At 38.9% G+C, this 13,450-nt stretch overlaps 1 protein-coding gene across 1 annotated transcript; it reads right to left on the reverse strand.

Moving 5' to 3' along the window:
- Positions 1-92: 92 nt before the first annotated feature.
- slc46a1 (solute carrier family 46 member 1) lies at positions 93-12,855 on the reverse strand. The gene is made up of 6 exons (XM_057839919.1): positions 12,311-12,855; positions 9,696-10,087; positions 9,143-9,615; positions 8,491-8,574; positions 3,996-4,152; positions 93-3,918 (listed from the first exon to the last, which is right to left on the reverse strand). The coding sequence occupies exons 1-6, from the start codon at positions 12,626-12,628 to the stop codon at positions 3,867-3,869; spliced, it is 1,476 nt and encodes a 491-aa protein (XP_057695902.1). The 5' UTR covers positions 12,629-12,855; the 3' UTR covers positions 93-3,866.
- Positions 12,856-13,450: the final 595 nt, after the last annotated feature.

The following is a 13,450-nucleotide window of genomic DNA, read 5'->3' on the forward strand; positions in this document are numbered from 1 at the left end:
AATTATACAATTTGGACAACACATGCTTTTAAATGGGCAGCAATCACAATGCCACTAAAATAACTCAGACCCATGACCCATGTTATTGGCCCCAAAAAATTCCAACTATAAACCTGATATGTTGTGTTAAACGTTTATTTTGCATTCAAATCATACAACAAATAAAATGCATTTTATAAATACTTTTATTTCTATTTCAAATATTGTGTCTTGACATTTGCAGTAGAAAACAAAATGGCCAATCCAAACAAACCAATATGCCGCTTAACCTCTACTCTTCCCTTGGTGTATTTTAAAGCTGATTTGTTGGATCACAGAGCAACTAGGATGTGACCCCCGGCTCTGTTGTGTGTAGCTGTGTGCTCGGGGACTATCCAGTGTTGGAGCGTCTGCTTTGCCTTTATTTGAAACTCGGTAATCCCTAACTGCCTTACACACTTCCCCTTTTATAGCTGTCAATTATTCATGTCATACACACTGAGAGGTGGCGGGGTAAACGTTTTGGAAGAAACAAAAAAACAAAAACAAAAAAAAAAAAATGCGATGATTACAGAAATACAGTACATTGAGTATGAAAAAAAAATCATAAATTAAAAATGGTTTAAAATGTATTAAAACTCAATCATTGATTTGTTTATGGTCCAACAATTTCGGGTGTTTTGTAGGGGTGTAACGGTACACAAAAATCTCGGCTCGGTACGTACCTCGGTTTTGAGGTCACGGTTCGGTTCACATTTTCGGTACAGTAAGAAAACAAAATGCACAATATAAATGTGCTAGCTGTTTATTACACACATTTGTGCTTTCAACAATAGGAACATTAGCCTATACAAAGCTAGAATTCTGCTCAAAAAGTAGCGGGCATTTAAAGATAATCCAACAAAAATTTGCCTTTCAGCCCCCGCGTATTGGTCAGCTTTCCTTCTGAAAGAAAGATGAAAAAAGTCCATCGCTAAAGAGAAAAGCAATCCCAATGACAAAGATTTTAACATTTATTTTACAAATGAAATGCCTCAATGAATCATTTTTTTCCCTGATGAACGGTTTTCAAAAGCTTTATTGGTGGATTTTCTCAAGGTAAAGCGCCACACAGAAATTAATAAATTTAATTGTGTAAGCAGGATGTGTGTATTATTCTTATTATTTAATTACAGGTGTTTTAGCTCATTTCAATTTATTTTATTTAAACGGGCTATTATTTATTTTATTATGAGTTTATATTTTACAAATGTGACGTAGTATTCTTTTATATTGTATATTTTATGTTGTATAACTATAGTTCCTATGTGAATATTAGTTCCTACTTGTTTCGTTGTGGTAGGAGGGTTTTGTATTGAACACGGGGCCATGTTGGTTATTATTATAGCAGAGAAGACAGCAGTAAATCAACAAAGACAAGTCAACTGTGCCCCGATCTACCACTCAAGAGATCTGATGGACTCAAAAAGTGGGTTACGATTGCATATTAGTTTGAAAATCGACCAGATCCACCCTATTTCTACACGAGTGACTTCCGGTCTGCCAGATTCTAGCTACCGGTAGTAGAATTGACGCAGGAGGGTCGCGTCTCGCGTCAAATAATAAACTATGCTGTTCTTTTTGCGTGCGTCATATTGAGCCGCTTCTGGGACGTGTCTAACACGCGGCCACACTGTGACTGGTGTGCATTGTCTGATTTGACTTTAACGGCCGCGTTTCACTGCGTTCTCGCGGCGGCCACGTTGTCGCGCCATTGACGTTTCTGGGTTATACTGTCGTACCGTGTTGGTCCTCATTATAGTAGAGAAGACGGAGTAAATGTAATCTACACAAAGAAACTGTAACCCGATCGACTCACAGCCTCGAAAAGTAAGAGTTACATTACGTCAGAAACTCGTTCAGTATGCCTCCGTTCCGAATCGAGGACCATGTACCGAAACGGTTCAATACAAATACATGTACCGTTACACCCTTAGTATTTTGTAAGCAAATTTTTTAAAGGGAACTTTAAGACTTGTGGGCTCTAATAAGTCTCAATTGTTCTCTTTTACTAAAAAATGTTGTTAGAAACACATAAAATATTGCCATTGATTTAAAAATCGATAATATTTAGTACATGTTTTGACCTACTAAATGTGCCATGTTTTAAGCACGCAATGGATGCTCGGGATGATGACATACTAGTAGATTGTCACTGTCACTCGACGAATACTACCGGGTTACTGGAATTCCTTCTACGCAGCGAGACGTCCAACACATGCCCTCATCGGTTAAAAGCTGCGAGTACTTACTATTTGTGTTTTTATTTAGTCTTTTATTACCTTTTTATTGCCTCAAAATACTTTTTGCATGTGTTTCCCTCTCATACTTTTAAGAATTATGTTTTCTTGTGGTAGCTTTGAAGCAGATTGTTCATCTGTTGACCACATTAGTCACGTAGCATATTTAAACCACACTTATTTGATATTACGACGTTTAAGTATTTTGTTAAGGCATATTTAGTATGTTCTGTCTCTATGCATCTAAACAAAACAAGCTGAAAGCCCACGGTATTACTTTGGGTGTCAAATTCACCTCTTGTAGACGTTTTGCCTTTGTAGCACATTTTGTCTTGTCTCATCCCGTCTTTCCTGTTCATTTTGTGAAATATCGACAGCGGTGTCATGCTCATTAATGTTCCTCTCAGGTTCAAATTGAAAGGGTTGATCAGATGACATGTTTACAGTATGTCACAAGAATCATACTCTGGAAGCCCGGTAGCGTAATCATGTGTCGTCAACACCCTGCGACGCCAACAACAATGGCGACCTACTAGTTCAACTAATTTTACAAATTGTATAAAAACGAAAACATCAAGAGGGGTTTCAATATCAAATTATTTTAACTCTTAACAAAGTTGATCTTTTAAGAGCTATAGGTCTTTCTATCCGTGATCCCTTTATTTACTTTTCTCAAGAATTCTGCTTAACCACACAATTCTTAAGTGATGCCTGTTTTTTAGTTTTATTATTATTTTTAACTTTCTGCAAAATTTATTATTGTTTTCATCATTTCATTGACAATAAATCTTTCTTAAAGAGAAGGGTACACACAATTTCGATTATTTATGTATGTTTCGTGACACGGCACAGAAGTAGAATAAAGCAATAGTGAAATACATTAGAAAAAGATTATTACACATTCATTCATTATTAAATGTCATTAGATATAGGTTTTTACATCTGAATGTCATCATGTCATGATTTTCTGATTAGATGTGTTGAACTGACCACCAATGGTGATTAAAACACAAAAACAAACCTTTTCAGGCATTTGAGAGAAGCTGATCAACAATTAAATATTTTCTCATGTTTTTGTGATCGTCAACAGAGTCGTAGCAGCTTGTTGGACGGATTAAAATAACATTATATACTGCACAAGAACAAAATTAGATATTGCACTTGCTCACATTGGACAACTTTAAAAAATGGATGGATTCAAATTACATTACATTTGCTTGTTCTGGACAATTAAAAAATGGAAGGATTAAAAATCAACATTTCTTGAGTATTACAATTATTTGCTTTAGACAACTCTTTAAAAATAATCCCTGAAAATTATGAATAGGCACTTTTATAGCTGTTGATAGACAGTACATCGAACAGCTAAGACATAAAAGCAGAAATACAAGCAGGTTTTCCTTACATTATCTTTTTGGATTGGCAGGATAGTTTTAAGGCAATTCATCTATTAAGAGTTGCTATTTTTTCAAGTAAAATAGGTGGAATGCCATTCTACTTCCCTTTGCTACACTGCGATCTCATGTCTGTATTTGTTACAGTCACCCCACAAACATCCATGGGATTTTCAACCTCACATCTTTGGTATGCATCGTCCGACTGCGCAGGTCAGGATTCTGTGGTGTCCCTGAGTTCTTTCTTCTCTAGACACTGCAGGCCACTGGAGACACATTGGCACCAAGTTAATAATACTCAAGTCTTTTGCGATTGATTAAATCAAAGTGGATGGAGACTCACCCAATGATTCCAGCTGGGATGAGGAGGATGATGGCGGCAAACAGGAAGGTGAAGCCCTTCATAAAGTACAGTGTGGCTGGATACAGGGAGTTGAAGAGGCCACTACCTACCAGGAAACACAAACTCTCCACACAGGCCACTGCGGAAAAGAGGGCACCTAGCAGAGGGTGCAAAATGTCATTACACGACTCCGTGTCTTTAATGATGCAGCAACAGAAACATAGAAGAGATATACATGCAAAAGCCTCATTTATATAGGTAATAACGCGTTACATTTACATTACATATACATTTACATTTCCGTTACTTTTACTTGAGTAACTGTTTGAGAAAAAATTACTTCTAAGAGTAGCTATACTTTTTACTTTTACGTGAGTAGATTTGCGAAGAAAAAAAAACGCTACTATTACTCCGCTACTTTGGGCTACACAAGTTGTTACATTTTTTCTTTTTATTCTACATAGTAGATTTTAACTTTTTTATCCCCAGCGATGCCAACAGTAGCTCTCCCAGTTTCACCAATGAGATGTCGTAACAATAATCACATGACTCCACTAGACATGTGCCAATTACCAGTTTCAAGGTATACCGTGGTATGAAAATGTCAAGGTTTCAAAACTGCAAAAATTTCCGGCCTTCCTTCCCTAAGGAAATAGCTATTTTTTATGTCCCAAAAATGCCTAAAGAAATCCCTTGCTTGCAGCTGTAAGGCTCAACCCTCCCTGACCGGTTGTTGCTCAGTGTCAGTGGGTCAGCTGTGCTACACGATGGCTGGAGGAGGTAAAACTCCTGAAATTTAGTTAACTCCAGTGTGCTTAGTGTATTTAGCGGTGGTAAAACATGTGTATTTTCCTCTCTGGCAACTCTCTGTGATGAGAAAGAGTGCTTGTATAATGTAAACATTATCATACATACATGCTTTTTATGGAAAATAAATTATTTTTGCTCTGACGGTAATAATGTTGAGCTGTGGCTGTGAGTTTAGGCTCACCTAGAGGACTACATTTATTTCAATCATATTTTGTTATTTTTTCAAATTTAACTTAACATACTTATCTTGCAATTTGCTAATATGTTTTGAAAAATAAAAAATCCTGTACAATGGAAAAAAAACTTTAAAAAAAATAAAAACAACAAAAAACCCCCCAGATATCTTAAAGTAACACATTTTAGAGCTTTACTTGCAATACCGTGATACCGTGATATTTTGACCTAAGATTATCATACCGTCAGTATATCATAGCGGCACATGCCTAGACTCCACTATGCCAATCAGACTCCAGCTTACCGTTCTATGATCAAGCCAGCCTGTTCAATCACACGGCCTCTTTAAAGCAATGTAAAACATTAAATATTTGACATACCCTCAACATGACTCGAAAGCGCAGATTTTAATCTCTCTCCCAGTTTTTACTTGGCACCGATTGATCATGGAAAACCGAAGATATGATCCTTTTAATTTCATATTAGGAACTATGAAGAACTATTCACTATTCACACTGGAACTATTTTCTCCACCAACGGGCACTCATGCTCTTTGGATGAATGATGCTTCAGTTCTGCAGATTTTTTTTCTCTCACCCGAATTCAATTATTTTTGTTGTATTTCTTTGGTTTAATGTGGATATGTAACTGGTTGTAGTACAGTATAATAATAACAGTTCATATAGATGAAGTTGTGCTTAGAAAAAACATACTATTATTTTTTTTTTTAAATCTGACATTGTAAGCAGTTAGTCACAATGTTACTCATTACTTGAGTATTCTTTTACCCAATTTTACACAATTCTTTTTTACTTGTACTTACTTGTACTTAAGTACATTTTTTTGATGACTACTTATACTCTTACTTGAGTAATATTATTTAGAACTCACGCTACTCTTACTTGAGTAAAATTTTTGGCTACTCTACCCACCTCTGATTATATACAGTATATTATATATATTATATATATATATATATATATATATATATATATATATATATATATATTAGGCCTGTCAAAATTATCGCGTTAACGCGCGGTAATTAATTTTTTAAATTAATCACGTTAAAATATTTGACGCAATTAACGCACATGTCCCGCTCAGACAGTATTCTGCCTTTTGGTAAGTTTTAAAGCAAGGTTTTTTGTGCTGTCTAACAGCGAACTCTTGTGGTTGCTTTGCGACATGGTTTATTGCTTTCTTGCCAGTTCAATATGGTTGCCCGACGTCTCGGGCTGACGCCTACGTTGTAATGTTGTGCTTATATGATCCTTGGACAAGATTTGTCCGTAAGTATGGTTGTTGTAAAGAATGTACATATTATGTTAGTAAGCGAAATGTTATATTTTTTGTATGAGACGCTTTTTGTTTATATTTAGTGAACCTGTATAGCGTGCTAAGCTAACGTTGTTGCTAATGCAATGCTTGTGTACTTTTTTTTTTGTAGTTTCACTACGGTCTAAAGAGGACAGTGGTTTGAGGCCATTTTATTCATAAATCAGATGAAAAAGGAAGAAGTCTGATTGTTAAGGCGTCGTTCACTAGCTGTCTAGCTTTGGAAAAAGTAGACGCTTCGGAGTGAGGACAGCATAGACAGATTTAAATGACAGTAGAGTGAAATGCCCACTACAGTCCTTATGTACCGTATGTTGAATGTATACAGTATATCCATCTTGTGTCTTATCTTTCCATTCCAACAAATTATTTTACAGAATATATATATATAATTTACAGAAAAATATGGCATATTTTATAGATGGTTTGAATTGCGATTAATTGCGATTAATTACGATTAATTAATTTTTAAGCTGTAATTAACTCGATTAAAAATTTTAATCGTTTGACAGCCCTAATATATATACATACACACAGTGGGGCAAATAAGTATTTAGTCAACCACTAATTGTGCAAGTTCTCCCACTTGAAAATATTAGAGAGGCCTGTAATTGTCAACATGGGTAAACCTCAACCATGAGAGACAGAATGTGGAAAACCCCCCCAGAAAATCACAATGTTTTATTTTTAAAGAATTTATTTACAAATCATGGTGGAAAATAAGTATTTGGTCAATACCAAAAATTCATCTCAATACTTTGTTATGTACCCTTTGTTGGCAATAACGGAGGACAAACGTTTTCTGTAACTCTTCACAAGCTTTTCACACACTGTTGCTGGTATTTTGGCCCATTCCTCCATGCAGATCTCCTCTAGAGCAGTGATGTTTTGGGGCTGTTGTTGGGCAACACGGACTTTATAGAAAATCTGCGGAGGGAGTTGAAAGTCCGTGTTGCCCAACGTCAGCCCCAAAACATCACTGCTCTTGAGGAGATCTGCACGGAGGAATGGGCCAGATCCGCAGATTTTCTGTGGGGTTGAGACCTGGAGACTGGCTAGGCCAATCCAGGACCTTGAAATGCTTCCTTCAAAGCCACTCCTTTGTTGCCCTGGCTGTGTGTTTGGGATCATTGTCATGCTGAAAGACCCAGCCACGTCTCATTTTCAGTGCCCTTGCTGATGAAAGGAGATTTTCACTCAAAATGTCCCGATACATGGCCCCATTCATTCTTTCCTTTACACAGATCAGTCGTCCTGGTCCTTTTGCAGAAAAACAGCCCCAAAGCATGATGTTTCCACCCCCATGCTTCACAGAACCTGTGTTTCTACCAAAAAGTTGTATTTTGGTTTCATCTGACCATAACACATTCTGCCCGTCCTCTTCTGGATCATCCAAATGCTCTCTAGCGAACCGCAGACGGGCCTGGACGTGTACTTTCTTCAGCAGGGTGACACGTCTGGCAGTGCAGGATTTTAGTCCCTGGCGGCGCATTGTGTTACTGATAGTAGCCTTTGTTACTGTGGTCCCAGCTCTCTGTAGGTCATTCACTAGGTCCCCCAGTGTGGTTCTGGGATTTTTGCGCACCGTTCTTGTTATCATTTTGACGCCACTAGGTAAGGAGAGGGTTGAAAGTCCGTGTTGCCCAACGTCAGCCCCAAAACATCACTGCTCTAGAGGAGATCTGCATGGAGGAATGGGCCAAAATACCAGCAACAGTGTGTGAAAAGCTTGTGAAGAGTTACAGAAAACGTTTGTCCTCCGTTATTGCCAACAAAGGGTACATAACAAAGTATTTAGATGAACTTTTGGTATTGACCAAATACTTATTCTCCACCATGATTTCTCAATAAATTCTTTAAAAATCAAACAATGTGATTTTCTGTTTTTTTTTCTTTCTCCACATTCTGTCTCTCATGGTTGAGGTTTAACCATGTTGGCAATTAGAGGCCTCTCTAATACTTTCAAGTGGGAGAACGTCACAATTAGTGGTTGACTAAATACTTATTTGCCCCACTGTATATACACACACATATATATATACTATATATAACAGATTTAGTACAGTTTTAAAATGACTTTTCAGGCACTGGAAAAACTTTGCTATTCAATGGATTTTTTTTTTTTTTTTTTTGTGTGCGCCTAAAGCAGTAAACCTGTTGATGTGCAGCTGACCTTGTTCGGACTGGCTCACCAGCTTGGACAACTTGGACCTCAGCACAGGTGTCATAGCCACAAAGAAGAATAAAAAGCCATAACCTGGTGACAGACAACAAAAATCTTCTATTTGAATTGATAAACTTACACAAATACAGTAAATCATATTTGTAAATGGCACAAGTTATTGAATTAATGCAACCAGAAAGCGGGACATTGACTATAATACTGTTTTTAATTAATCCTGCCTTGAGAGGTTGAGACTCACAAAGGCATATACACTGGATATCATAAATGTCAGTTTGTTTGGCCAATACCTACTGTACTGTATTTTTGTATGGGATTGTTTTGACTACATGAACCTTACACTCTGTGGGGCTTTCACTGGCTTATCCTGGGTACTCGATCTCCTATTCCAAAAATATACATACAAAGTTAACTGAAGATTAGAAATCACTGGTGATAAACTTGCCCCGGGGCCAGATCTAACTTGCCATGTCATTTGGTCCGACTCGCAAATGTCAATAATGTGCAATGAAAATTATATTAAATTCCTGCAGTCCTCAAAGCTAAAGGACAATAGAAATCTGAAAATTTTGAAACGTTAACTTTTAACTTTTATTTATTTTAGACTGGATTTGAGTGTAAATGCAATGTAAATTTTTGTCACCTGTGAACATAAGCAGCGTGCTGTCCGCAAAAGAGAAAACCAACAGCCCAGTGATGTTGGAGGCCAGACTAATGACTGCCACCCATGAGTCTTCCAACCACAGGAGCAAGATCTTTAAGCCCAGCAAGCTGCTCAGGTAGCACAAGTGCAGAACAGCCGAGCCGTAGCCAATGAATGTCGGGTCCCAGCACAGCGGTGGGCTCAGTTCGTACAAAACGTACAGCTCGCGGCTGCCGATGTGAACGGTCACCACCAGGAAGAAGCAGAGCATATAGAGCCACAGCTTGCATCTCGAGAATTTTCCTTTGTCCTCACTACCTCCACTGGAGAAAATATGCCACAGGGCTTTGTGGTGGCGAACTGTGAGAAGCTTGGCGCTGGGGTCTTTTTTGACCGATTCGGGGACAAACAAGAAAGCGTACAGAGCCGATGCCAAGCTGGTAGCCAGGACCAACCAGAAGGGGTAGATGTAACTACAAATCCAGGAACACAAGACGATATCTTTAACTCTTGATTGAAAATCATTTCAAGAAATAAGTGAAGAATTCCTTACCCTTGCATTCGCTTCCAATGTCCTCCAATGATGCTGGCAAACATCCCAGATAGACCAATACACGACTCCAGGACGGCCACCCTGAAAGTGCGGGAGCTTCTGTCGCTTGTATCGGCTACGTACGCAAAGCAGGCGGCAAGGATTGCGTTGAAATCGCCTGTAAGGCCGCTGATCAGTCTACCCACAAGGAAGTAGACCACAGGTAGTTTGAGGTACATCACCACCAGGTAGACTGCAACTTGTAAGAACAGGCCCAGGTTGGGGATGATGAGGACTGGCCTGCGACCTGCAGAGTCGCTCCATGAGCCCAGAAGAGGTACAACTAACAAGCCGACGGAAAATCCTGCAAGGTTGATGTACAGGTTCCAATGTGCCGTCAGGGTTTCCACCTCCTAGAAATGAAAAATTGGAATCTTTAGGTTCTTTAACGACGGACGTTTTTGGAATGTGAGAAGTAATACCCAGACAAAATCCACACAAGCATTGTATCTGATGAGAGAGCATGAAAACTTTAGCACTGTGAGGCAGACTTACTTAGACATATCTTTTTAAATTAAAAAATATAATTGCACAACAACCCCACAAAAATGTTTTATTGAAAACTTTAGCACCAGTAGTCAGACTTACTAAGACATTCTTTAAATTAAAAAATATAATGGCACAACAACCCCACAAAAATGTTTTATTTACAGTTGTACAACTATACATTTCAGTTTGTGGTATATCTAATAAATATTAACTATATATATATACATATAAATAAAAAATAGGAGTGGGAACCTCTCATTACCTCACGATACGATACGATTTGCAATACAAACCTCACGATAACGATGATCTGACGATATGGCGATACAACGATTATCCATACATTGGTCGGAAAATCATTCTAGGATATTCTACAAACAACTAATTTAAACAGAAAAAACAAGCTTCTGCTGTGAATTGGATTGATATTATCATTAGTAGACGTCCAATCCATTTGAACTGGGAGAGTGGCAGCGAATAAACATTTGTTCATTCGCTGCCATCCCTCCCACTTCAAACGGATTGAACGTCCATGGCCGGTAGTGGCAGCAAATGCCAGGAAATTAGGTAATTTTGGGCCATTCAAGGTCATTTACCTGTTAATTTTCAGTTACTTCCTTTTGATTTTGGGGTATTTTATGGGTCACTTCCTGTTTATTTTGCGTTACAGAACAGGAAGTGACCTGGGAATCGCCCAAATGAATAGGCAGTGACTTAAACTTAACAGGAAATGACAAGTAAATGCCCTAAAATGAACAGCAAGTGACCTATTAATGCTCTGAAAATCGGACAGAATGACTGTGAAAGCTCTGATTTCAAAAGAACGAACGTTCCCAGTCTAAATGGATTGAGCGTCGAGCACCGTGGCGTCAATGCAGCCTTAGGGGCAGTTTACATGGCGACTTTGCGACATGAAGACGCAATGACTGAGTAGCGGAATTGCCTCGCGTGCATATGGTGTCGGCGAAGACGAAAGGCAAAGACGAAAAATTCTGAATCCTGCCTCCCAAGTGGAAGAATTCGATTACGGGGGTCGCAGCGCATTCATATGCATGGAAACCGCCTTCGCTTCGATGACGTAAGCACTCGCGCACGTCACATGGGCGTGCGCAGCGGTGCTATTAAACATTAAAAACAGCAAATGGCGGAACGTCGGATTTAATTTACTGTTTTCATAATGTTTTTAATCTAAATATGTTGAATGTTTCCATTGTTGTGCCTTTTTGAACAAAAGAAAACGCCATTGCTTGGAGAGGGCGGGCATGTTGTCTTCCGGGCTGAGGAGGTCAAAGTGCATCATTCGCTGTCGCCTTGTAAATCTGCACTGCCGCCCAGGACCTGGCATGAATACTACATCGTTTTCATGCGGAATTGCGACATTGTTTGAATGGAAATGGAACCATATAAATGCAAACATGAAATTTTTCGTCCTCTCGGAGAGTCGCCATGTAAGCTGCCCCTTAGAGTTAACTGAGACACTATTATGGTGGAAGATTTTGGTACCAACTTGTTGGTTTATTTTTATTTATTTATTTTTTTAGACATTGACACCGTTTTAAAACGATATCTCGATTCTCGGCAGGAGCATATCGATAACCTTTTGGTATACAAAGTATCACGATATATCACCATTTCGATATTTTGTCACACCCCTAATATAAAACTCATTTGTTACTATTAACAGTGATAGATTTCCAATCATATGGCTCTATTCACCCTATTGCTGTGAATTTAAATTAGTTCGTCACTAGCAGACGTCCAATCCAAACAAATCTTACTCGCCTTTAAAATGGATTGGACGTCTAGTGCCGTCAATGGCAGCCATTTAATTAAAGTACAATAGTTAACTACTTTTAGTAGCACAGAATAATTGTTACTCTACTTAACCTTTGCCACGCCTTTTTTCAGTATTGTTTGACGTAATAATACAAAATATTAAATGCACTTCCGCATCACGTGACCCCCAGTGTTGCCTTCACGTACATATGGGGCTAGTTGGTTTCAAGCCAAATAAAAAAAGCAGTAAAATTGTTATTGGATTTGGTTTAGCCATCACTTGCCACCAGTTTGATGACAACAAAATGTACCTTTTGAAGAGCGTCTGGCTCCGCGGAGCTGTTACCACACACCGACCTCTTGGAAGCATTGTACTCGAGGTCCTCGCTAATTCGGTCCCACAGATACTGAGTGGTCAGCGGAGCCTGCAGTACTACAGCAAACACGGATAGGAACATGACGGGCTCCACAGACACCGGCAGCGGGCACGCAAATGGCGGCCCCACGCCCCGGGAGGTCGGCGAAGGCTCTAAGGTGTCATTTTCCTGGCCGAGCGATAATTTCGAGTCGTCGTCGTCTTTTGGTTCCTCGTTGTCGGGAAGGATAGAGGTCGTGTCCGGCTCGTACATGCTGATTCAAACTAACTAACTAATATACGAACGTTTCTTACTTGCCGGTCACTCCCCCTCTATGTACGGCCGCTTTGATTACTCATGACTAAAACGCACTTTATCTTTGCTGTTTAAGTGAAGCTTAAAAAGTGAATAGCAGAGTTTTTGGCGGCTCAGTAAATGACACAAGGAAGCTCAGATTTTAGCTTCGGGTGTGCTCGTTGCGACATCAAGTGGACACAGTGTCTTATGACAAGCACAAGATAGTCAGGTGCACAGTTCAGACACTAGAGTGTCTGATGTGTCGAGTGTTTTCACACTGCAGGCAGAGGCGTAGCAAGGGTCCCCGTGGGCCCCAGGCAACAAGCAACATGGGGCCCTTCGAGCGTGTGTAAATCCGGTAAAAGCCACAAACAAAAACATCAATAACATAAATAATAGCTCAAACGTTTTCTCTATATTAAGTGCAAAAGTGGAGCCCAGCTTTTTTCTAAGGTGTCGACAAAAATGCAGTATAATGCTGTTAAAGTTAAAATCCAATGTAAAAGCTAAATAACAAAAAAATTAAATAAAAAAAGTGCATTACATTACATTCGTTACATTCTTTACATTCGTTCATGGATGCACACATTTCAACAGGTGGCCGTCCTCTGCTCGAAATGCGCACCTTACGCCTATTCTCGCTCCCAGAATACGCAGCGCTTGTGACGTAGGACAATAACAGGACTGGTTCCTATGGGAACGTATGAATACCCAAGGAACCTTGCTAAAAGGAGTATTAAAATTGCAAATAAAATCGATCAGGATTATTTTAGATGCATATATGTTATATTTTTCTTA

Source organism: Corythoichthys intestinalis, chromosome 6, assembly GCF_030265065.1.
Source record: "Corythoichthys intestinalis isolate RoL2023-P3 chromosome 6, ASM3026506v1, whole genome shotgun sequence".
NCBI lineage: Eukaryota > Metazoa > Chordata > Actinopteri > Syngnathiformes > Syngnathidae > Corythoichthys > Corythoichthys intestinalis.

Bases quoted from the DNA above. Each gene is read 5' to 3' on its own strand.
- slc46a1 (XM_057839919.1), bottom strand. From the start codon at position 12,628: ATGTACGAGCCGGACACGACCTCTATCCTTCCCGACAACGAGGAACCA. The intron at 9,616-9,695 runs GTAAGGAATTCT...CTGGATTTGTAG, and splicing joins CATTGGAAGCGAATGCAAGG to TTACATCTACCCCTTCTGGT. The intron at 3,919-3,995 runs GTGAGTCTCCAT...ATGTGTCTCCAG, and splicing joins ATCCCAGCTGGAATCATTGG to TGGCCTGCAGTGTCTAGAGA.